The sequence below is a fragment of the Polypterus senegalus genome, chromosome 17 (assembly GCF_016835505.1).
Source record: "Polypterus senegalus isolate Bchr_013 chromosome 17, ASM1683550v1, whole genome shotgun sequence".
NCBI classification, from domain to species: domain Eukaryota; kingdom Metazoa; phylum Chordata; class Cladistia; order Polypteriformes; family Polypteridae; genus Polypterus; species Polypterus senegalus.
The window spans coordinates 85,516,033-85,540,701 of record NC_053170.1 but is presented as its reverse complement, the minus strand read 5'-3'; the positions used below and the strand labels follow the sequence as shown (position 1 = coordinate 85,540,701).

Sequence of the window (24,669 nt, the reverse complement as noted above, 5' to 3'; positions counted from 1 at the left end):
GGGGGTACAGTTGGAATGATAAAGGAAATGGGTACCTGAACAATGTAAAGTAAGTCTAAAATACCTACACAATAACTATAATCGTAATAAATGAACAATAAAACAGCGGAGAAGCAATGGATTAAATAAAAAGGCTGTAGTTATCAGCAGGGAGACGTGAATCCCGTGGCGAAGCAAGGAAGGGAATGTAGAGACCGCAGCGACGGACGGCCTTATGTAGGCAGGCAGCCAACAATGTGAGAGGCGTTGGGATGGGGGAACCAACGCCGCCTCACATGGTGACCGAGCTGCAGACTATGGACGTATATATGTACATAAGTAGGATTCAGTTAGCGTTGGGAACCCGCATACCAAATTTCTTGATGATGGGCCCATAAGTAACAAAGTTCAACATGGCGGACGTTGGCGACCGTTATGAACGTTACGTGTAGAATTTCAGAATGAAACCTGCCTAACTTTTGTAAGTAAGCTGTAAGGAATGAGCCTGCCAAATTTCAGCCTTCTACCCACACGGGAAGCTGGAGAATTAGTGACATTGGAAAGTTCAATATGGCGGTCGACAGTGGCATCATACCACCGAAATAAGTAAGTACATCGGTTTCGGTTAGCACAGGGAAGCTGCCTACCAGATATCGTGAAGATGGGGCCATAAATAAGAAAGTTCAACATGGCGGACGTTGTCGACCTTTATGACGGTTACGTATAGAATTTTGAAATGAAACCTGCTTAACTTTTGTAAGTAAGATGTAAGATACGCCTGCCAAATTTCAGCTTTCTACCTACACGGGAAGTTGGAGAATTAGTGATGACTGAGTGAGTGAGTGAGTGAGTGAGTGAGGGCTTTTCCTTTTATTAGTATAGATACTGTTTCAGTTCACACCACCATGAGACACTTTAATACTTCATAGGAACTAAAAATGTGAGGCTTGAACATACAATGGAAGGTCTGAAAATCGAAAGTACACCTTATAAGAAGGATTTAGGAGTCGTAGTGGACTCGACACTATCAACTGACAGACAGTGTTCAGAAGCTATTAATAAGGCTAACAGAATGTCAAGTTATATAGCGCCTTTATGTGCGCAGTAGAAGTCCAAGGATGTTCTGCTCAACCTTTATAACACACTAGTGAGGCCTCGTCTGGAGTCCTGTGTGCAGTTTGGGTCTGCAGGCTACAAAAAGGACATAACAGCACAAGGAACGGTCTGGGGAAGAGCGACTAGGCTGATTAGAGGGTACAGGGGATGAGTTATGAGGAAAGACTGAAAGAGCTGAGCCTATAAAGGAGATTAAGAGGAGACCTGACTGAAGTGTTTAAAATGATGAAGGGAATTAGTCCAGTGGATTGAGATGGTGACTTTAAAATGAGTTCATCAAGAACACGGTGACATAATTGGGCACTTGTAAAGGGTAAACTTCACACAAGCATTAGGAAGATTTTATTCACACAGGGAACCACAGACACACGAATAAGTGACTGAGTAGCGTGGTGGATAGGAGGACTTTAGGGACTTTCACAACTCGACTTGATGTTTTTTTAGAAGAATGAAGTGTCTAGGACTGGTGACCTTTGTTGGGCTGAATGGCCTGTTCTCGTCCAGATTGCTCTAATGTTCTAATGAAACAGTAACATTTATCTTTTAAATTGAGACCCTTCAGCCCACTGTGTTTAGTTATCTTGTTGGTCAGACATACTTTCACATTATTCCCATAGGAGTAACGGAAATCACGCTGGTTTTCTTGGGTGTGTATCTTGGTGCTTTGGTTCTCTTGTTACATCAAAAACAAGAAGGTGAGGGTCAGGTCAGCTTCTGTGCCTAAGGTTAGCGTGCCTTATGGTGATCCACCATCTACCACCTTATTCGGTGTTGGTTTCTGCCTTGTGCCCAAGACCTGTGAGATCTCCTCCAACTCCTCATGGCTTTACATTACAGATTAGGAACACAGATGAATTCGTTTCAACTCCGTTAGCATTCATTTTCGATTGCTTTTGAGGGATCATTTACAAACGCACCTATTAAAACATCTGATAGCTTTTTTAATCACCAAAATTCGTCATTTGTTTTATTTTTCATGTTTGCTTCCAATATTCCATGTGTGCTAAGAGGTGCCCAGTACCGGGATGAGCAATCGTTTAAAAATCTTTGGCCACATCATTCAGATGAACTATGCCACAGACCGACCCAATAAAATACCTCATTTGCAAGTGATGGGTGTCAACTTCACATTCCTAGTAATCAAATTGTTCCAATATTTACATTTGACTTTTATTTTGGCATGAAATAATAATAATAATAACTCTTTACATTTTTATAGAACTTTTCTCACTGCTCAAAGTGCTCTCCACGCTGAGAGGACCCAGGACATAAACCCATGATCTCCTAACTGGGGAGGCAGCAGTGCTACCACTGTGCCCACCTGTGGTGTTTAATAAGAAGTCACAAAAAAAAAAAAAAAATTGCAGTAATTACTTTGTATTTGTTATGCATCAATCAAAAAGTCCCGACCAATAGATTTCCACCAATGCGGTGAACCCTCCCACTGACCGAGCAAACGCGAGCTATAGGCTGAAAACTGGAAACAGCGTTACACCACCTTTCTGATTCTTCGTGTGCTCTCGCACATTACTTCGCAAAACACCCAGTGAATATCTCGACGTGACACATCAGTACTTACAGTAGATTCTCCTGATCAAAACAAGTCCAAGCCCATTATTGTACGATGTTCAAACAAGAGAAGGCCATCTTTGGCAAGCACCACCTCATATTTCTGGGTCATTAGCTCAGACTCAGTAGGTCACTCACTCGCACACTGGCAGTGATGGTGACATCACCAACGGTATGTACAGTACACGTTGTGGCAGATAGGGGCCGCTATTGTCCCCTTGAACCCTCAGATCACACGTCAGACACCAGGTAAAAGTCCCAATAATGACTTTATTATTTTAATAATGTGCACAAAGCACTTCCACCTCCACTATCTATACTAATAAAAGGCAAAGCCCTCACTGACTCACTCATTGACTGACTCACTGACTTACTGACTGACTCACTGACTGACTCACTGACTCATCACTAATTCTCCAACTTCCCGTGTAGGTAGAAGGCTGAAATTTGGCAGGCTCATTCCTTACAGCTTACTTACAAAAGTTGGGCAGGTTTCATTTCAAAATTCTATGCGTAATGGTCATAACTAGAAGTTATTTTTCTCCATTTACTGTAATGGAGTTGAGCTCGAAAGCCGTGGGGGGCGGAGTTTCGTGTGACATCATCACGCCTCTCACGTAATCACGCAGTACGTAGAAAACCAGGAAGAGCTCCAAAAAGCGCTTAAGAAAACATGCATTATATAATTAAGAAGGCAGCGAAACAATTAGAAGCGAGCGAGTGACATATAAAACCATATTCAGCGGCTCACGTGAACTGACGCAGTGCTCAGACAAAAAGCAACAGTTCCAAAGAGTGCTGAACAAAAACCGAATTACACTGCTACGCTCAAATAGCCAAACCACACGCCGTGGCGCAATAGTAGAGGCTTCACCTTTAGCGCCGGCGTCTGAAGTTCGATTTCCGAGAGGGGATACACTGAGTATGTACACGCGCCTCTCGATTCATTTTAGCTTCGCATCCCCTTTGAGACGTATGAAAAAATATGCGGTTAACGCAGAAAGACAGATCACCAATTGAAGCTTTATGAATAATGGATACTTTATTTGGGGATCAATGATTGTTTTGGTAAAGCCATACTCAGTGTATTCATTAGATGAACGGTAAAAAAGTAAGAGCGAGGGGAGGATGACTTATTGAGGCATGCAAGCAAAACCACAATAGCACGCGGGCTCGATGTACTGTAGATCTGAATTGCGTGATCACATTTGAAAAAATATATCTTTTCTAATTCTATTTAGTCCATATGTGTCAAACTCAAGGCCCGCAGGCCACATCCGGCCCGGCGTAATTATATCCGCCCGAGATCATTTTATATATTATTGTTATTAATGGCCCGGGGATATGAAGCGCTGGTAACACAATAAACTACAGATCCCATAATGCAGAGCTTCAGCTGCCTTGCCGAACACTTACCGCGTTAATCAAGTCTAGCTTATGATGCTGCAAGTTATTGCGAAGCTAGCTCACACGATGTCAAAGAGAAAAGGTGATTCTGAACATAGAGTCTTTAAAAACCAATGGGAGGCTGAGTATATGTTTACTGACATTGCCGGTAAACCCGTGTGTCTCATTTGTGGAGCTAATGTGGCTGTAATTACAGAATTTAATCTAAGACGGCACTATGAGACAAAACATCAAGATAACCTGAAAGACCTGAATGCAATGCACAAGATACAGAAAGCAGAAGAGTTAAAGAAGAATCTGACACTTCAGCAGACGTTTTACCGTGCAAAATCACAAAGTGATTTCAAGTGAAGCTACTTTTATGGGAGACACAAATGCACCAGTGCAACTTGCCCCACTTTCCCTGTTGCCAAGTAATGTTGAACCAAGTCGGCACAACGGTGTTCCCAAATACGCACTTTGCTGATAAACTGAGCGCACTGCGCACCGAGTTCGCACGGTGCTTTGGTGACTTTGAAGAACAAAAAAAGAATTTTGAGTTGTTTGCAACCCATTTGCCATCGATGTGGAAACTGCACCTGTGCAGATTCAGATGGAGGTGATTGAGCTGCAGTGTAATGGCACACTGAAGGCAAAGTACGATACTGCACGGCCCGCACAGTTTATTCACTCCATTCCCGCACAAATGCTCCAGCTCCGTCTACATGCGGCTCAAACCTTGTGTATGTTTGGTAGCACATATCTGTGTGAGAAGCTCTTCTCAGTGATAAAGACTAACAAAACAGCACACAGGAGTCGCCTCACTGATGAGCACCTGCAGTCCATCCTGAGAATCTCCACAACACAGAACCTCACAGCAAACAGAAACGAACTGTGCCAAAAAAGATGCCAGGCGCCCAGCTCTGATAAAATGACATAAGAGCAAAGACAACTGAATGATTTGATTTGTTATTGCTGAAAAGAACAAATTTTATTTATATTTCCAGGTTTTGTTATGCACCATGTTCATATTTGAATTTGTATAATTTTGACAGGATATATTTTTATGGAGAGCAAAATCTTTTGGGATATTTAAAATTTAAGTTTATTTTTTATATAAAATTACATAAGAGTAAAGAAATTTGATTGTTTGCTCTCTTAACGTTTACTTTATTTCTAACTTGTATAATTTAGACAGGATATATTTTTATGGAGAGCAAAATATTATAAGTTATTTAAGGTTTGAGTTGGTTTATTCCGGAATAATATTCTGTCCACAAAAAAAAATTCCTTCTAATTAAAATTTAATTAGAACTTGAAAAGATACGATAGTTCATAATATCCAGGCAGACTTGCACATAAAAGCAGGAGTCATCTGTTTTAACAAGCAGCGAATTGCACTGATACGAAATAGCCTGCCCATTTAATTATTTAGGAATGGATAAATAAATTAAGATTTTGTACAAATAATGTTTTTCATTTTTCTTCCTTCATGGATTCTGGCAGCCCCAGCAACAGTTGCTTGCACCTAAAAGACTGTGCAAGCAACAGCGGACGCAGCGGTACAGACGACTGGCGGGGTGAGGAGAGCAAACACGCAGGGATTGGCAGGACAGGGGCTGATGAGTGCCCTGGGTCCTAGCGCCCTGCGCTCCAAGCCCGCGGCTGTCTCCTGTCGCTCTGCAGGGAAACAGACGGGGCTGGATTTGAGCTGAAGGAGGAACTGAGGGATAAATGCCGGATCCTCCGACAGGAAGGGGCGTCTCGCTGGGGGGATTGCTTACTTGAAGCCGGTCCTCCTTAAAAAAGTCGCGTCCGTTTTCGGCAGATCCCCCTTTATGCTTTACGGGGACGATATAACCTACCTTCCCCGTCGTGTCCCTTTTGCCAAAGGCTCCAGCGTCATGCCGATCCTCCGTCACACGCGGCGTCTCTCCCGACGCGACCCGCTTCCCCCTCAGCTGCTCCAAGCGGATAACAAGATCACCCAGCACCTGCAATAAAGGCGACTCGGCGGGCCGAAGGGACTCCTCCGGCTCGCGCCGAGCCGCTGGCGGAAACAGAGAGACACACGCCGGTGGGCTTACCTGTCGTTCAGCTCCACTCGCCGTCTGCCACCTGTGGGCCACTCCTTTTGGCCCAATCGGGTCTCTCCTAGGCCCGAGACTGGCGTTCCTTGTTCTGCCTCCATCCAATCATTGGCGGGCACACAAGACACACCAGCCAATCCAGTGCCTGTCAGCAAGCGGAACATCCGACCCGCGGCCATCTTGTCTCCCCCTCTCTGGGTACGTGCTGCCCTTTCGGGGAGTGTCGCTCGGACCCACGTGTCTTCGCTAGCGGTGGGGCACTGTGGTCCTCCAGACCGCAAGGGGGCGATCGCCCTGGTTGTATTGGGGGCCACGGGTAGAGGGCTTGGAAGCCTAACCCTGTAGGGGCCCATGGCCACCGCCAGGCGGCGCCCAGGTGCCTGAGGAACCCTGGAGCCCAGCAGTTCCGCCACACTGGGGTGTGGCTACGACTGATTGCTGGGAAGCACCTGGAGCCCATCCGGCTTCCCATTTAAAGGGCCGCCTCCCTCCAGTCATTAGTGAATATCGGGTGGAAGAGGACAGAGCTGGCGAGAGGACGGGAGGCGGTCAAGAGAGAGGCACAGTGACTGAGAGTGTGGCCTGGACTTTGGGGAATCAGTGCAAGAGGCACTGGGGTTTGTGCACGTTCTAATTGTAAATATTGTAAATAAACGAGTGTGTGGTGGAACTATGTTGTCCGTCTGCCTGTGTCCGGGTCCCAGTTCACAATGTATATATGTATGGATATGTATATATATATATATTTATATGTGTGTGTGTGTGTGTGTATATATATATATATATATATATATATATATATATATATATATATATATATATATATATATATATATATATATATGTGGAAGTTGACCCGGACACAGACAGGCAGACACGTTCATGTCACCCACAAACACGTTTATTTACAAGTATTTACAACAATTGGTCACTTAGACCCAATCCAAAATAGTGCACCCTAACCCCAAAGTCACAGTCCTGGCCACAATGCCTTTCTTCGGGCCGCCTCCACAGCTCTCCTGAGCTTCGTCCTTCCTCCTCCCGACTCCAGCCTCGAATGAAGGGAGACGGCCCCTTTTATACAGGACCCGGATGAGCCCCAGGTGTTCCCGGCATTCCTCCTCTAGCCACGCCCCAGCGTGGCGGAAGTGCCGCTGTCCTCCCGGCAGCTCTCGGGGCGCCGTCCTAATTCTTCAAGGCATTGGGGCGCCTCCTGGCGGTGACCACGAGCCCTTACAGGGTGGAGCTTCCATGCCCTGTACCCGTGGCCCCCAAAGCAACCAGGAAGGCGACCCCCACGTGATCCAGGGTAGGTGCAGACCCACATCCGGTCCTTTATGGCGTCCCGGTTGGGTCATGGCCCCTGGCATCCCTGACACTATATATATATATATATATATATATATATATATATATATATATATATATGACAGCAACACTCATCACTCACAACAGTGACAATCATGTTATGTTATTTTCAAAATGTTTCCTTTTCTTTTCATTGCTTCTTTAACACACTACTTCTCCGCTGCGAAGCGTGGGTATTTTGCTATATATATATATATATATATGTATATATGTATATATATATATATATGTCTATATTTGTATATTTGTATATGTATATACTGTATGTATCTATATGTATATATATGTTTATATATGTGTGTGTCTGTGTGTGTATATATATATATATATATATATATATATATGCCAGCAACACTCATGACAATGACAAAACAATTACATTGTCAATCATGTTATGTCATTATTAAAATGTTTCCTTTTCTTTTACTTCTCCGCTGCCAAGCTGGTATTTTGATATATATATATATATATATATATATATATATATATATATATATATATATATATATATACAGTATATATATATATATATATATGACAACAACGCTCATATCAATGACAAAACAATTACATTAACAATTGAGTTACGTTATTTTTAAAATTTTTCCTTTTCTTTTTCATAACTTCTTTAACACACTATTTCTCCACTGCGAAGCGCGGGTATTCTGCTAGTATACAATAAATCAATACAATAAACAAATCCTCCACTCCCAGCAGCTTCGTCACCCTTCCTCCCAACTTGGCTCAGCCTGCTGGGAAACCCAGAATCCTTTTTTATTTCTTGACCCGAACGTGCTTCTGTCCCTCAGTCCATGTGATTACCCAGCATTTCCAGGTCAGATGAAAACTCCTCCTTTTCTTCAGCCCGAAAGTACTTTGTTTCTTCTGTCCCCAAGACTAGGGAGTACTTCCGGGCTATATGGAAAATACAACTCCCTGTTCTTCCCAGCAGCGTCCCCTGGTGGCCCCCATGGTATCCAGCAGGGCTGTGAAGTAAAACTCCAAGGTCCATGATGCTCTGCTGGAATTTGGGGCATCTCCATGTTGCAGGGAGGACTTCATCTGGTGGCTAGGGGGTATAGGCCGGGATAAACTGCCGGCCATATATCACAATGTCCATAATGAGACACAGCCGACGGCGTGCGTAATCAGAAAATACAAGCCTGAGCAGATCATGTAAAGAGTTACATGTAAATGTGTAGGTGGGGTAAGGGGGGTACTTGGGTGTAAGGGTTGTAAGAGCCATTTACTAGTTATTTACATCCAGTTAAAATGATTTGTTCTTAGTGATATTAAATGTTTGCCTATAAATTAGTGCATAGCATATGAGAGGTTCATATAACGCCCTCAAGCTGAATTGAATTGGCATATTCTATTTCTTGTCCTTCTGACCACAGATTAGTCTCAGTTAGTGGCCGTGCCTCAACTCTTTTATTGCTAATTATTTTTTCTTCCTTTTGTCCCAGGGCTGAATATTTTTCCAAAAATCTCAGTTTTCTAAAAAGCACACAAAGCAATGGTTTCACACAAAAGTCAACCTAAAATACTTATTTATGTCAAATGCCACTCTGTTTTATGTCTACAGTAGGCATATTCACATACTTATTACATACCTATTTGCCCCATCACTCATAAGCTGAAAGGCACTTTCTGTGTCATTAAACACTGTGAAATGATGCTTAAGGATAGGCGTGGGGGGGCCAGTGTAGAACATTCATTACGTATTTGTTTCTTTTTTTTTTTTTTTGCTATCCATGACAGAAATATGGAGATATGTGGTGATGAGACAAAAATTACAAAGGAATTTGTAAAAAGGACGTGTCTTGCTGTGCCTAATCATTTGGAAAAACCCAAATGACTCAGCAGAACAAAGTCTCCCCTTGATCTGCACAGAGCAGGGCTACAGCAGCATGACGAAATTACTGAGATTACATGTTTCTGACAACAGCGCCAATTATATCAACCGTTTTTCAGCACAATTAATTGTTCTGTCTACCTCACTGTTTGCCTGAAAGTAATCGTGTGACGCTCAATTTGAGTAAGAGTCCGTCTGAAGATTGGCATCATTGAAATGTGGGCATTTGGGATCACAGCAGCTGCACGACATCCGCTAAAGCGCTAAGTGATAACTGCCTGTACAGGACCGCCTGGCTGCAGTGAACCCTGGAGGACAATTTCATTTAGGTGCAGTGTGGGTGATCATCATTTATTTTGAGAATTGTTCCCTACATTAATCATTCGGCAAAGCTGTTTTGATTCTGGGATGTCAAGCGTACGATGAAAAGCTTTTTCTCGAAAGGCATTTGTTATGCAACATTCCTTTTTTATTTCTTGTTTATTTCCTTGATGGCAGAACCCCCAGAGGTTGGGGGAGGTGTGATCTTAACAGTGACCTCCAAGAGGAGATCTGATCTGATCTGATGGGACGTTCGACAGGCAGCTGAGACTTGGCAGACATTCAGTTGAAATGGTTCAGCCCTGCGACATGTTAGAGACTGAGCTTTGGAATCGAGTGACTTCAGATTGGAAGAAACTGCTCAGTGGAATCAATATACCGTACATCTAAAATGCTAAGGTCTGACTCTCATGAGATTATGTGCAAACTACTCGGGCCAGAACCTTGATCTTGGTCTTGATAGAAAGCTTATGACAAGATCAGTCCTGAAAATTCAAAAAAATTGAGGTGGTGGCCACCTCGGAAAGCTCTGCAGTTTATAATGGCAAAGCAATGGGCGAAATATAATCACGGGGTGAAAAGAGAAAGACGAGCAGCGACATCTGCTGAGTGTCAAGCAAATTACACAGCTGATTATGTGATAAAGAACACCATGAAAGGAAGAAGAGTGTCAGGGATGCCTGTTTTAAATTTCGTTTGCTACTGTTGGAGGATTTTAAACCCTCGGCTATCCATGAGGTTCATTTGTTTTTGAAATCTAATTTTAATTTTGATGTTTTAATTTGGGTTATTATGTCACTGCCACACAGAATTATGTGTTGTTTTAGAACACAGTATGTCTATCTATCTATCTATCTATCTATCTATCTATCTATCTATCTATCTATCTATCTATCTATTTATCATTTGATATATTAAATAAGATTATTTTTTATCTTTCTGTAATATAGGTTTTTTTGTCTGTTGGGTGATGTTATACAGCACACCCCCAAAATTCGCGGGGGTTACATTCCTAGAGCACCTGCAAATTGTGAAAAACCATGATTTTTGGATGTGGTTAAAATGCTTTTTAAATGCCTATTTTTATAGTTTAAACCCTAAATGCAGTATGCCCCCAAAGCACTTTAATTTTATTGCAATACATGCTGCATACATTAATACATTACCTAAAAACAGAATGTAAAGGTACACCCGTATACTGTACAGGGTTCACCGCCAAAAGCGCGATAGACATATGAGCCCTGACAAAACCATGATGGACAAATGAGCGCCAACAAACCCGCTAACTGGTTTTCGACAAATGCGCACCGACAAAATCGCCACAACAAAATCGCGAGAGAGGCCAAGAGAGTGGGACGCGTACGTGCGCATTATGTACACATTATGTGCTAGGTTATAACTGTTATAACTGCTGATGCCATGCCGCGAACAAATAACTCAGTCGAGGGTTGGCATAACACGTCGTATACAAAGCGGAATTACCGGCAGTCAGGCAGCCAGCAAGTCTAAATACGCTCAACGATCAAGACGTCTTGCTGCAATTCTTCCTACATATGCAGGGCGTGATCTTAAGGACTATCTGCGTGCCGTGTCTCATAATATTGACTTCTAAAATAAACATTATTATGCAGTATATGCTTTAAACTAGTAATTCTTATTTAATGAAACTTTCGCGATTTTGTCGGCGCGATTTTGACGCCGCATTTTATTCGAGCTATTTTGTCAGCGCTAATATGTCTAATCGCGCAAATGTTGGGTCACAACTGTACAGTACTGTACTGCTATGTCTCCTGCGGTGCTAGAATGTAAAATACCGATGTTACCGCTATACGTAATGTAATTCATACAAACGCATTTTCTTTGATATAAGTAGAGTAAATACATAATAATTTAATTTAATTAAAATACAGTAAAATGTACGGGTACTCACCAATGATGAAGTAGTCGTGCAGTATGATGCAGAAGATGTAAAACTCCTCGGGTGGTGCCTCTTCTTCAGGCGCTTCAGGAGGAGTCGTATCTTTGGACGGGTCTTCTTCTGGTGGGGTTTCGTGCTGGCTTTTCTTTATAGGTTTTAGGAACATTGTGATGGGAAGTTGCTACATTGTCTCCTGTAGCGAACTGCTGGAACAATTTCCGTGCTTTCTCACAGATGATGTTACCATCCAAGGGGATGTTCTTCTTCCTGCAGTTGGTGATCCACAGTACCAAGGCAGATTCCATCCTGGCGATATTTTTATTCCTTACGGTAGTTACCTTTTTGGCACTATCACAGAAACTTACAGATACGGTACTCCAGATCGCGGCTTCGTTCTTCTTTATGTAGCATGCAGTCAGGGCTGTTCTTAGGTTTTTGGGGGTCCTAGGCAAAGGTACCTGTCGGGGCCCTGCTGTTTCTATCCATATTAATGTATGATAATTATTTTATCCGTATGAATGCATAATAATTATTTTATTCATATAAATGCATAACAATTAGTGATGTATAGCTTATCATTTTATGATTATATATTATATACATCAGATTTGAGAGGAACATGTCAAAGGAACCTACTGACTATACCTAACGTAGCATGTAAAATCAAACCTTTAACATAAAAACAACTTGCATACTTTTATTTTTGCAAATTCTTTGATTAAGTCTGAATAATCAAGGGAGTCGATGACTTCATGCTCAACTGATATTAACGCTAAGCCGTTCAATCGATCTTGCATCATGCTTGTTCGCAGGTCACTCATAATCAGCTTGAGCTTTGAAAAGCTGTGTTCAGCAGACATGACAGTTACAGGAATTATCAAAGCGATACGTAATGCAACAAAGACGTTTGGGAAAGAATCTTGCAAATTGTTCTTGTGTATGAGCTGCAAACTTTTAAGAGCAGAAATAGTTTGTGGAACCAGATTTGCTAAATTGCACAATTTGGCACATAAATCATAAGCATCAATATCGGACCCACTAATTTCATCTGTGAAGATATTGCTAAGAACATTGCAGCACTCGCTCAAATCAGTTTCGCTCATGCTTGTAATGCATCCGAAATTGTGCAGGAAACCAAAATTGCCAGTTTTCATCTGGTCAGATCGTTCAGTCATTGACATTAGGGCTTGATCTTGCAAGACGTTGAAGAACTCAACATTGAATTTTTTTTTCTCATCATGAGCTTCTTAATCAAATTGTCTCCACACTCTCCTTCTACGTGTGGTCTGTGCAGTTGGAATGTGTATTTCGTTCTCGTCTATTTCCAGTTCTGTAGCTAACTCTTTAGCTGCATCTTGGGCCGATTCGAAACCTGTTTCTTTGTAGGATCTCAAGAAGTCGACTGTGTTCTGAATGCAATTCAAAGTGATTTCAAACTGCATATCTTTACTTTGCAATATTTTGCTCACAATATTAATTTGCACCAAGAGATCATACCAGATTACTAATGACACCAAAAAAGGGTAACATTTAATTTGGTTTGCCAAAGCGGCAGCCTCTGTTTTTGCCTCTCAGAGGCCTCAATCAATGTAGCATAAAACAAACCAACTTGAAAGCGCACAGCTTTAACAGAGTCGTGGCGTTTTGTGGAATGGTTGTATCCTCTCAGCTTCCGCTATTTATAGTGTGATCGATCTGTTGCACAGACGCCCTGGCAGATGAGGAGCATGACCTGCCCTCCCCCTGGGGCCCTGTCCATTATCGCAGGCCCCACCATCACCGTTGATGCTGCCTGTCATCACTATTTCCTCTCAGCTAGCACGTAACCAAACTGATAATTCCGCCACCAGAGAAAATTTGTACTTCTGAAATATGGACCTGTAAGTTGTATTTGGTTACAGCTAAAAAAAAATGTCTGGGTGGCGCCCTTTGCCATTGGGGGCCCTAGACGGTTGCCTACTTTGCCTATGCCTAAGAACGGCCCTGATGCGGTGCTTTCATAAATGCCGTAGTGGTGCACTACTGCAGCATAACTTTTTAGTTCCCGGAGCAAATCCAGTGTTGGAGTGTTTTAAACTTCTTCTGGCGCTTAGGCTCAGTGCCAGAAGCCCTAGAAGGTGCAGGGCGATTCGGCAACATCGTGTGCGTTTAAGAATAACAAAATGGAAAACATTCAGCTGGAGTCGCGTCAAAAAGCAGCAATCAATCAGCAGCAAGGAGAAATGAATAACGCTCTTGGATTGGCTACTCTAACCATCCCAAACCGCATTTCCCTCAGTGGTTGCCTCCTGTTCTCTCTACAGCACAGTATTGCCACGAAAAAAGCCATAAAAAATTGCGGAGGATATTTGTGCTTTTCGCTAACAATTAATAGTTAGGTTCTAAGGAAAAATCCGCAAATGACTGAGTCCACAAACCCTGAACCGTGACTTTGTCGGGGTCTACAGTACACTGTTTTTACAATTATATCAATAAAGGTTGCTTTTAAAATAAAATAATATCTATCTATCTATCTATCTATCTATCTATCTATCTATCTATCTATCTATCTATCTATTATATACTGCCTTTTATATCTATCTATCTATCTATCTATCTATCTATCTATCTATCTATCTATTATATACTGCCTTTTATATCTATCTATCTATCTATCTATCTATCTATCTATCTATCTATCTATCTATCTATCTATCTATATATACTTTATATCTATCTATCTATCTATCTATCTATCTATCTATCTATATATCTATCTATTCTATCTATCTATTCTTTCTATCTATCTATCTATCTATCTATCTATCTATCTATCTATCTATCTATCTATCTATCTATCTATCTATCTATCTATCAAAATAACATTTTATTCTTTCAACATTTCATTTTTATGAAACTTTAATTTTTTAACCCAATTAAGTTTGTTTTTAAGCCCTTTTATATTTTCTATATATTTATATTCGGTAACACTTTCGTTTATGTAGTGCAAAAATGTATCCACTACTTATGTCACAAGACCTTACCCAAGGCTCCTTTTGGTTTTAGTGACACTTACAAAGCATCACTAAAGCAGTTACTCGTCTCTACTGAAATGACTGCTCTTTGAAACAGTCAGAAGTGTCTTAAGTGAGACGCAATTCTCTTGATATTGCATACTTTAATATAGGGCCTGTGAATCCTATCAAAAATAAGTAATTTTACCAGAATATCAAATGCCGTACTGCACAGAGATGAGTAGGCACTTCACTGATACTATATAACCGTAATTAAGACAAAAAGAAGCCTTTGTGAAGGTCTGGTAAAGTTACATAAGAATAAATGGGTAATAAATGCATCTTTGCTGTACCAGAACTGAAGTGTTATCCATACTACAAGATCCTGGGCAATTCTGATCAATAGATCACAAAAAAGAAGAGAATAACTCCTCACCCACCTCTAGTCAACAGTGTACAGTAGATTTTTCGATTTATAATTAGTATCGTCAGAAACATTAAGAACAATAAAACCAAAGGGTGCCTCGGTTCTGACTGTTGGACATGCAGTATCTTGTAATGCAGGCTCTTTTTCTCTGCTGTTCTCCTCAGAGCCATCCAAGGTGCAGAATCCAAGCCGCAAGCAGTCTGTGTCTAGAAGTCTGAAGCATCTTTTCCATTCTTCCAACAAGTTTGTGAAGATTTTAAAAAGGTGGGTGAGTGTGGGCTTTTCATTAACCAAATCTCATTATTTCCTGTGCCTAAGTTCAATCAACAAATGGAAATTTAAGGTGTGGTGTGTAGGCGGGTAGAAAATTAGCAGAAACACAGGACACAAAGAGTAGTGGTGAGGGGGACTTTTTCAGAATTAGGTGGTGGGCCTCAGGGATTATTGCTGCAATGCTGCTTTTGTTTATTTAATTGTTTGTTTGTTTGTTTATTTCTTTACTTATTTATTCATTTTTCTATTTATATATACACACATAAATATAATGTGAAATTGAAATCTATCTATCTACTGTATCTATATATATATGTGTGTGTGTATGTATATATATATATATATATATACACACTAGACATTAAGCCTGTTACAATAACGGGCGCTAGAACAGTATTGCATAAACATTAGTAGTTACAGTCTATATTAAATGGCAAGGGACCTTGACCTCATTCTGTTTGTTGTCTCAATTTTTTTGTTAAAAATATTTTTGCAAGAAGCCTAAAGTAAGAAAATATTAAAAATAAAATAGAAACATATATGACAATACAGTAAGTATAATTAATATTGCCTTAGTGTAAAACTTTATAACAATCTGTAATACGCAATATCTGAAGAAGATATTTAGGTAAATGTTTTAATTTTTTTACCTCAGGAAATTTTTCAATAAAATTTCATTATAGACAACATTTTTTGTAAACATTCTTGTTCAGGACCATCTACAACACTGACAACAACATCTGTAAAACTTCTTGATAATGCAACATATAACTGACCGTGACTGAATACTGGTTCCGACAAGTAAATGGCAACTTTTTCTAAGGTTTGCCCTTTGAGCTTTATTAATTGTTATGGCAAAGACTAATGTAACTGGAAATTGTCGCCTTCTTAAGGTAAAGGGTAAATTAGTAGAGGATGGAGCCAAATCAATATGTGGAATATTCAGACGCTCATTTTCTTTTTCTTCAATCGATCTATTTGCTCTTATTTTTCTTTGTCTTTCAGCCTTTCTTTTGTTAATGTTTACTTGCTGAGCTGACCGTTCTTCCAGGAGATGTTGCTTATATACGATTTGAGTGTCTGTGTCTTTTGTCCTACTTGACGTGTCCTTTTTTTTTGAGTGGCATGTTGTTAGTAGATAGTTAGTTAGTAAACATGCACGGGTTAGTATGTGTGGCATCTCCCCAGCAATGGATTTTATGTGCGCGGCCGCGACTACCCAATCAGCACTCTCCCCAGCAATGATGTCCTTTATTTGCTTATCATGCTCGGCCGCGGCTACGCCATTCACTGTATGCTCAGCATCCAGTGTGTGTGCGTCCACGATGCCGGTCGTGCGTGTCGCACTGAGCCTCGCGCATGCGCACTTCATAACGACACACACACGGACACCTGGACGCACACAGGGGTTTTATTAAAGAGGATAGATGTGTGTGTGTGTGTGTGTGTGTGTGTGTGTATGTGTATATATATATATATATATATATATATATATATATATATACACTCACCTAAAGGATTATTAGGAACACCTGTTCAATTTCTCATTAATGCAATTATCTAATCAACCAATCACATGGCAGTTGCTTCAATGCATTTAGGGTGTGGTCCTGGTCAAGACAATCTCCTGAACTCCAAACTGAATGTCAGAATGGCAAAGAAAGGTGATTTAAGCAATTTTGAGCGTGGCATGGTTGTTGGTGCCAGACGGGCCGGTCTGAGTATTTCACAATCTGCTCAGCTACTGGGATTTTCACGCACAACCATTTCTAGGGTTTACAAAGAATGGTGTGAAAAGGGAAAAACATCCAGTATGCGGCCGTCCTGTGGGCGAAAATGCCTTGTTGATGCTAGAGGTCAGAGGAGAATGGGCCGACTGATTCAAGCTGATAGAAAAGCAACTTTGACTGAAATAACCACTCGTTACAACCGATGTATGCAGCAAAGCATTTGTGAAGCCACAACACGCACAACCTTGAGGCGGATGGGCTACAACAGCAGAAGACCCCACCGGTACCACTCATCTCCACTACAAATAGGAAAAAGAGGCTACAATTTGCACAAGCTCACCAAAATTGGACAGTTGAAGACTGGAAAAATGTTGCCTGGTCTGATGAGTATCGATTTCTGTTGAGACATTCAAATGGTAGAGTCAGAATTTGGCATAAACAGAATGAGAACATGGATCCATCATGCCTTGTTACCACTGTGCAGGCTGCTGGTGGTGGTGTAATGGTGTGGGGGATGTTTTCTTGGCACACTTTAGGCCCCTTAGTGCCAATTGGGCATCGCTTAAATGCCACGGGCTGCCTGAGCATTGTTTCTGACCATGTCCATCCCTTCATGACCACCATGTACCCATCCTCTGATGGCTACTTCCAGCAGGATAATGCACCATGTCACAAAGCTCGAATCATTTCAAATTGGTTTCTTGAACATGACAATGAGTTCACTGTACTAAAATGGCCCCCACAGTCACCAGATCTCAACCCAATAGAGCATCTTTGGCATGTGGTGGAACGGGAGCTTCGTGCCCTGGATGTGCATCCCACAAATCTCCATCAACTGCAAGATGCTATCCTATCAATATGGGCCAACATTTCTAAAGAATGCTTTCAGCACCTTGTTGAATCAATGCCACGTCGAATTAAGGCAGTTCTGAAGGCGAAAGGGGGTCAAACACCGTATTAGTATGGTGGTCCTAATAATCCTTTAGGTGAGTGTATATATATATATTATTTGAAAAGGAATATAAATTACAAGCAGATGATTCGAAAGTAGGTTGAAGGGCAGATAATGGAGAACCAACTAAAATATTACAAAGGCACGTGGACATGATACAGACTTGTGCAGATTTGTGGCAGCTGAAATTTAAGGTAAAGTATTACATGTAGGAAGTGGAGACAGTAGATCTGAATACACATTGTGAGGTCTGAAAGTTGACGCCTTATGAGAAGCATCTGATCATCGCAGTGGACCTAACACTATCTAGTGTACATCAAGACAGTGGGCAGAAGCGATCAAGAAAGCCAGGAGGATGATAGGTGACGTGGCAGAATGTGTGCAGAACAAGTCAGTACTTTAGTAGGGAGGCCTTACCTGGAGTACTGTGTTTAATTTTCGTCTCCATTTAAGAATAAAAGACATAGCAGGCGAGAGAAAGTCCAGAGAAGAGACATTTGGACTGGCAGGTATGAGCTATGAGGGGAGACTGAAGGACTTGAACTTTTTCCATTCAAGTAAGCAAAGATCAAGATCTGGAAATGATCAAAGTGTTTACAATTATGAAAGGAATCAGTACAGTGGACTCCAGCTCTTACTCTAAAATAAATTCTTCAACAAGTGCATAGTCGCAGCTGGAAACTGGCGAAATGTTAGAATGTTTTTCTTCAGGCAGAGAGCCCTCGACACGTTGATGAAGTGTATGGTCACAGCAGTCAATGAGACTAAATAAGTGGAACAATGGGTGGAGTGTAGTAGAGTGTAGAACTGCAAAGACATTCAGCTCTGAACTTGATGTTATTTTGGACAAGCTAGGAGAATGAGATGGACGAGTTTGTTAAGCTGAAATGGCCTGTTATCATCACTGTTGTTCTAATTTGTGCCAAAGCCCACCTGCAGCTCAGCTCCTGTACCACTGCACTCTGGGACTTGTGGAGTTCCTCATTAAAATATTTGTGTTCATTTTTAAACAATTTTATTAAACTTGACACCTCTGTCTGTTTGTTTGTCTTGCAACTAAACCCACTTTTGACAAAGCGAATTTCTTCAAATTTTGCATATGTGTTCAGTATTGATGTCAATACAATAATCCGTCAAAACCAATGCAATCACGTAACAAATTTTGCCGTGATCAATGGTTATACGATTCCAATTAATGCACACACAACAATGACGGAGAGAGAGAATATGGTGAGATGCAGGAGCATACGAGTGAGAGACGCATTGGATTGTCCCCACTTGCCTCTTCCACTGAGTGGAGTCGGTAAATATGCGGTATGACTTTACTTGTTTACTCTTGCGAGGGAATCGCCATGATGATCACGACAAGGAAGTTTCACCATAAGCTTGCCGCTCTGTCGTCGATGTTTCTTTTTCGCAGCAACCGAGCGCTAATCCCATAAGAGCCCGAACAGAAAAATAATAGAAATCTGTTAAGTATTCAAATAATTCTGCTAAGAAGACATATTATGCTTTTAAAGAAGCAGGAAAAATGATTAAAGAAAAATTAGTTGCGAAAAAACTCAAAAACTAAAAAGTAAAAAATAAAATATATAAAATTTTTTTTTAACTAAAATGATTTTATTTACTTTAGTTATAAATGCACTAAAAAGCAAAAAAAAAAATTTTCTTTAACAACAGTTTTCATGGTTATATGTGACTAAATAAAATTATGGGGTGCACAAAAATGAATTAATTTAATCAATTAATAGAATAGCTACTTTCATCATAAAATATAAAAAAATAACAACATTGTAATTCCCCTCCATGCTAAACAAGTTTCAAAAATTGTTTGAATCAATTAATGTATGTGTGCCCCATGACTTTATTTAGACGCAAGAATATATTTTTTGTTTTTTTAGTGCATTTTTAACTAAAGTAAATAAAATCATTTTACTTAAAATAAAATGTTTTATATATTTTATTGCCCTGCGGTGGGCTGGCGCCCTGCCCGGTGTTTGTTTCCTGCCTTGTGCCCTGTGTTGGCTGGGATTGGCTCCAATAGACCTCCGTGACCCTGTAGTTAGGATTTAACGAGTTGGATAATGGATGGATGGATGGATGGATGGATATTTTATTTTATAATGTTTAAATAAACAACACTTATATCACAGACTTCAAGAATTTAGTAGCCTAATGAGCATTGTACCATTCTGTTTTTTGATTGGCTGATGTGAAAACCAAAATAACACGTGTCAGAAATGCTGGAAGTAAATTGTCAAATCAGTGACGTCTTCAAAAGAAAAAGCTGGTCCTGGTGCCATAGTAGTGGGTCCTGACACGGAGGGTGACAAATGAAAGAAATGTCGATGACGATGCATCAGACGAGGCTAAGGAGGAGAAAGAGAACTCCAAAATGAGTGTGGAAAGGGGAACAATTTAAGACTGCAAGATCTCCCATTGAGATCCTGATTTTGCCTGTACTGTGAGGGTACAGTATGTGTGAACATCTCTTGCATTTATTAGGCAGATGATACGGTATGATTCAACAGTGCTGCGCTCAGGTACCCAAACTGCCATCGTCAGCACACGTCATTGCAGTTTAGAACTTACACACCAATCTTTTCCTCTTTTTAGCGTGTCCTCTGACATAAGACTACAGAATAGTATTGGAGTGTGGGGGCACCCAAAGCCATCTTTCATGTAAATAATAAGTTCTGCGTGTAGTGAAACGCTGCTCAGCATGCACGTTTATTTAATGCTGGGCTTTGACAGTGTAGGTCTGAACTCCCACTTGGCTAAGTTGCTCGTGTATCCAAACCACAGCATGGCTGTGACTATGAAAGCCATGTTTCATGTTTTTTTGTTTTTTTTTTTGTTTTTTCTGTCCACCCTGGCCATTGGACCTTACTCTTATTCTGTGTTTATTAATGTTGACTTATTTTATTTTTTTATTGTGTCTTTAATTTTTCTATTCTTTATTATGTAAAGCACTTTGAGCTACTGTTTGTATGAAAATGTGCTATATAAATAAATGTTGTTGTTGTTGTTGTTTCAGTCTCATATGGGGAATAATTTACAGCAGGAGATAATGCCTACCAAATTTTTTGGTTTCCATTTTTTCCATTTAGGAAATGCAATAATTTTTTTACATTTTTTTCTAGGGGTCTCTATGTAGCAGCTGTGGTTTACCACAAAGACAATATTCTGGTGACCAATGAAGATCAGATACCTATCGTTGAGATTGATGATTCCTATTCCAGTTCTATCATGCAGGACTTCTTGTGGTTCACTAAGGTACGTCTTCTTCCAATCAGCTTCAGGAACTTAAAGGTGTTTGGCATAAATGACTGGCCGTTCTTCACTTTCATTATATCTGCTTCCATCACAGTCCCATGCCATTTCGCTGTAGATACATCGAGTGGATTTGAGATAGCAGGAGTTGTACAAGTAGCAGCCTGACTAGTAGCAGCCATCTCATATCTGTCATACTCACAAAGTGTTTTATCTCTGAGGGGCACAGCTCTTTTTTGTTTCAGAAAGCAGTGCATATTTATATAAAATGTTGCTGTGAGATCTGTTATTAACTCAGTAATCCAAGACGGCATGATAAGAGACTTACATAAGTTACATGAGGAAATGGATGAAGCTGCAACCTAGCCGGTATGGACACCACTGCATTACCTATTTGATATAGTGCCTTTTATTATCTATCTATCTATCTATCTATCTATCTATCTATCTATCTATCTATCTATCTATCTATCTATCTATTTATCTATCTATCTATCTATCTATCTATCTATCTATTGTGACAGTATGGGTTGCTGTTGCCCCGTAAAACCCTCAGACAACATGTTCAGACACCAGGTAAAATATCAGAAATGATTTTAATTTCTCGAATAATGTGCTCAAAGCACCTCCACCTCCACAATACACAATAAACAATAATAATAATCATAAATCACAATAAATCAACCCTCCTCTTCACCCAGCAGCTCTGTCACACTCCTTCCCAACTCCAGCTCAGTCTGCTGGATTTCCCATAGTCCATTTTATAGTCCGCAACCTGGAAGTGATTCTGTCCTTCAGTCCATGTGATGCCATAGCACTTCTGGGTCAGATGAAAACTTCTCCTTTTTCTTCAGTCCGGGGAGTACTTCACTTCTTCTGTCCCCATGACTAGGGAGTACTTCCGGGCTATAATAGAAACATTCATGCCTCCCTGCAGCGTCCCCTGGTGGCCCCCATGGTATCCAGCAGGGCTGTGAAGTTGAACTCCAATGTTCATGATGTCCTGCGGGAATTCGGGGCACCTCAATGTTGCAGGGAGGACTCCAACTAGCAGTGTGGGGGTGTTGGCCGGGATAAACTATCTATCTATCTATCTATCTATCTATCTATCTATCTATCTATCTATCTATCTATCTATCTATCTATCTATCATATAGTGCCTTTCATATCTATCTATCTATCTATCTATCTATCTATCTATCTATCTATCTATCTATCTATCTATCTATCTATCTAAACCCGTATACTAAAGGTATGCAAAAAGTATAACACAAAGTTGAGACGTCTTTTAAATAATCAATTGGTCTGCCCAAGATGGCATTGTTTCCTCTTAATATGGATCCTGGGAGGAAGTGATGTCACGTCAAATGTCAGTCTTCCTTTCTGCAGGAGGAGGAGAGGAGAGCACGTTATTACACAGTGCCCCCTCATGTCTCAGTGGTAAATTACACTCACGCAAGCCTTTAGGTTGTTTCCCAAGCACACATGTTTGACAGGGGGCTTGGGAACTCAGTGGCGTACCCTCCCCCTCCCAACCCCACACCCTCCACAGGCCACAATGATCTTGACAGGACCGTCACAAACTGCCGTGCTGTGTTTGTTGTTGCAGTTGTCATGCATGTGGGAAGACATAAGGTGGCTTAGACAAAACATGTCCGTCTCCATGTCATCATCGTCAACCCTTCAGTCAAGACAGAAGATGCTGGCTGCTGCTGGTCAGTTACAGGTCAGTATACCGTATCATTTAGGGGGATTCATTAATAGGTAGACTCTGGAAAGAAGTGAACTGTGGAAAGAAATTGTCCCCAGTGGTGTTTCAGTCTACTGGGTAAACATGTTTTTGGCATTTCTGGGGGTCTGGTACGAGTGAAGAGATTCATAATGAACCATAAAATGGTGTTGGCCATGTCTGATGTCATCATATCGACTGTTCATAGGTCACGGCCATCATTGCTTATTGTCTCTCTCTCTCTTTCCTAATTTATTTCTCTTTCACAGAACCTACTAGGCACCCACAACTTGGGTCGGGTTTATTACGAGCCCCTCAAAGACCGACACGGCAATATGCTTATCGTAACGGTGCGTGAAGTGGAAAATCTCTACTCCTTCTTCAACGGCAAGTGGATGCAGATATCGAAACTACAGAGTCAGCGTAAGTCTCTGTCAACTCCGGAGGAACCCACAGCCCTGGATGTCCTTCTCATCACCATTCAGGCAAGTGGGGATGAAAATAAATTGAACTGAAGATGTGATGATGAAGATGACATAGTTCCTTTGCAAAGGCCACGTCTTGTATCTGCCATTTTGTCTCTGACTTTTAGCATGTGTCATAGACCACCTGGAGGTGGCACATATTTCATTTTTTATTAGCGTATTCAGGACTGCTATGCCATTTTTTACTTATGATTGTAAAAATTCCAACTTAACTTCCATTGGGACTTAGTTTACGTGGGAACAATCTGCTACATTAACACAACTGGCAACTGCCATCAGTGTGTTTTTATAAAAGTTAGAGCACCAACACCATTTACACCAATTAGTGTCATAACACAGAAGTACAGAGAAGGCCAGAAGGAGTCGCATTGCATCTCTGTGGACCTGGAGAAAGCATATGACAGGGCGCCTCAAGAGGAGCTGTGGTATTGTATGAGGAAGTCGGGAGTGGCAGAGAAGTACGTAAGAGTGGTACAGGATATGTACGAGGGAAGTGTGACAGTGGTGAGGTCTGCAGTAGGAGTGATGGATACATTCAAGATGGAGGTGGGATTACATCAGGGATCGGCTCTGAGGCCTTTCTTATTTGCAATGGTGATGGACAGGTTGACAGATGAGATTAGACAAGAGCCCCCGTGGACTATGATGTTTGCTGATGACATTATGATCTGTAGCGAGAGTAGGGAGCAGGTTCACGAGACCCTGGAGAGGTAGAGATTTGGTCTAGAGAGGAGAGGAATGAAGGTTAGTAGGAACAACATAATATATGTGTGTAAATGAGAGGGAGGTCAGTGGAATGGTGAGGATGGAGGAAGTAGAGTTGGCAAAGGTGGATGAGTTTAAATACTTGGGATCAACAGTACAAAGTAACAGGGATTGTGGAAGAGAAGTGAAAAAGAGAGTGCAGGCAGGTGGAACGGGTGGAGAAGAGTGTCAGGAGTAATCTGTGACAGACGGGCATCAGCAAGAGTGAAAGGGAAGGTCTACAGGACGGTAGTGAGACCAGCTATGTTATATGAGTTGGAGATGGTGGCACTGACCAGAAAGCAGCAGACACAGCTGGAGGTGGCAGAGTTAAAGATGCTAAGATTTGCATTGGGTGTGACGAGGATGGACAGGATTAGAAATGAGGACATTAGAGGGTCAGCTCAAGGTGGACAGTTGGGAGACAAAGTCAGAGAGGCGAGATTGTGTTGGTTTGATCA

At 41.1% G+C, this 24,669-nt stretch overlaps 1 protein-coding gene across 1 annotated transcript in view; it reads left to right on the top strand.

Moving 5' to 3' along the window:
• Window positions 1-24,669, top strand: part of ankfn1 (ankyrin repeat and fibronectin type III domain containing 1) — a 195,216-nt gene that overhangs the window by 134,698 nt on the left and 35,849 nt on the right. The window contains exons 9-12 of the mRNA XM_039739380.1: window positions 15,187-15,286; window positions 21,121-21,253; window positions 22,860-22,976; window positions 23,249-23,464. Of these exons, the coding sequence (XP_039595314.1) occupies window positions 15,187-15,286; window positions 21,121-21,253; window positions 22,860-22,976; window positions 23,249-23,464 (566 nt within the window). The remainder of the gene's footprint in view (window positions 1-15,186; window positions 15,287-21,120; window positions 21,254-22,859; window positions 22,977-23,248; window positions 23,465-24,669) is intronic.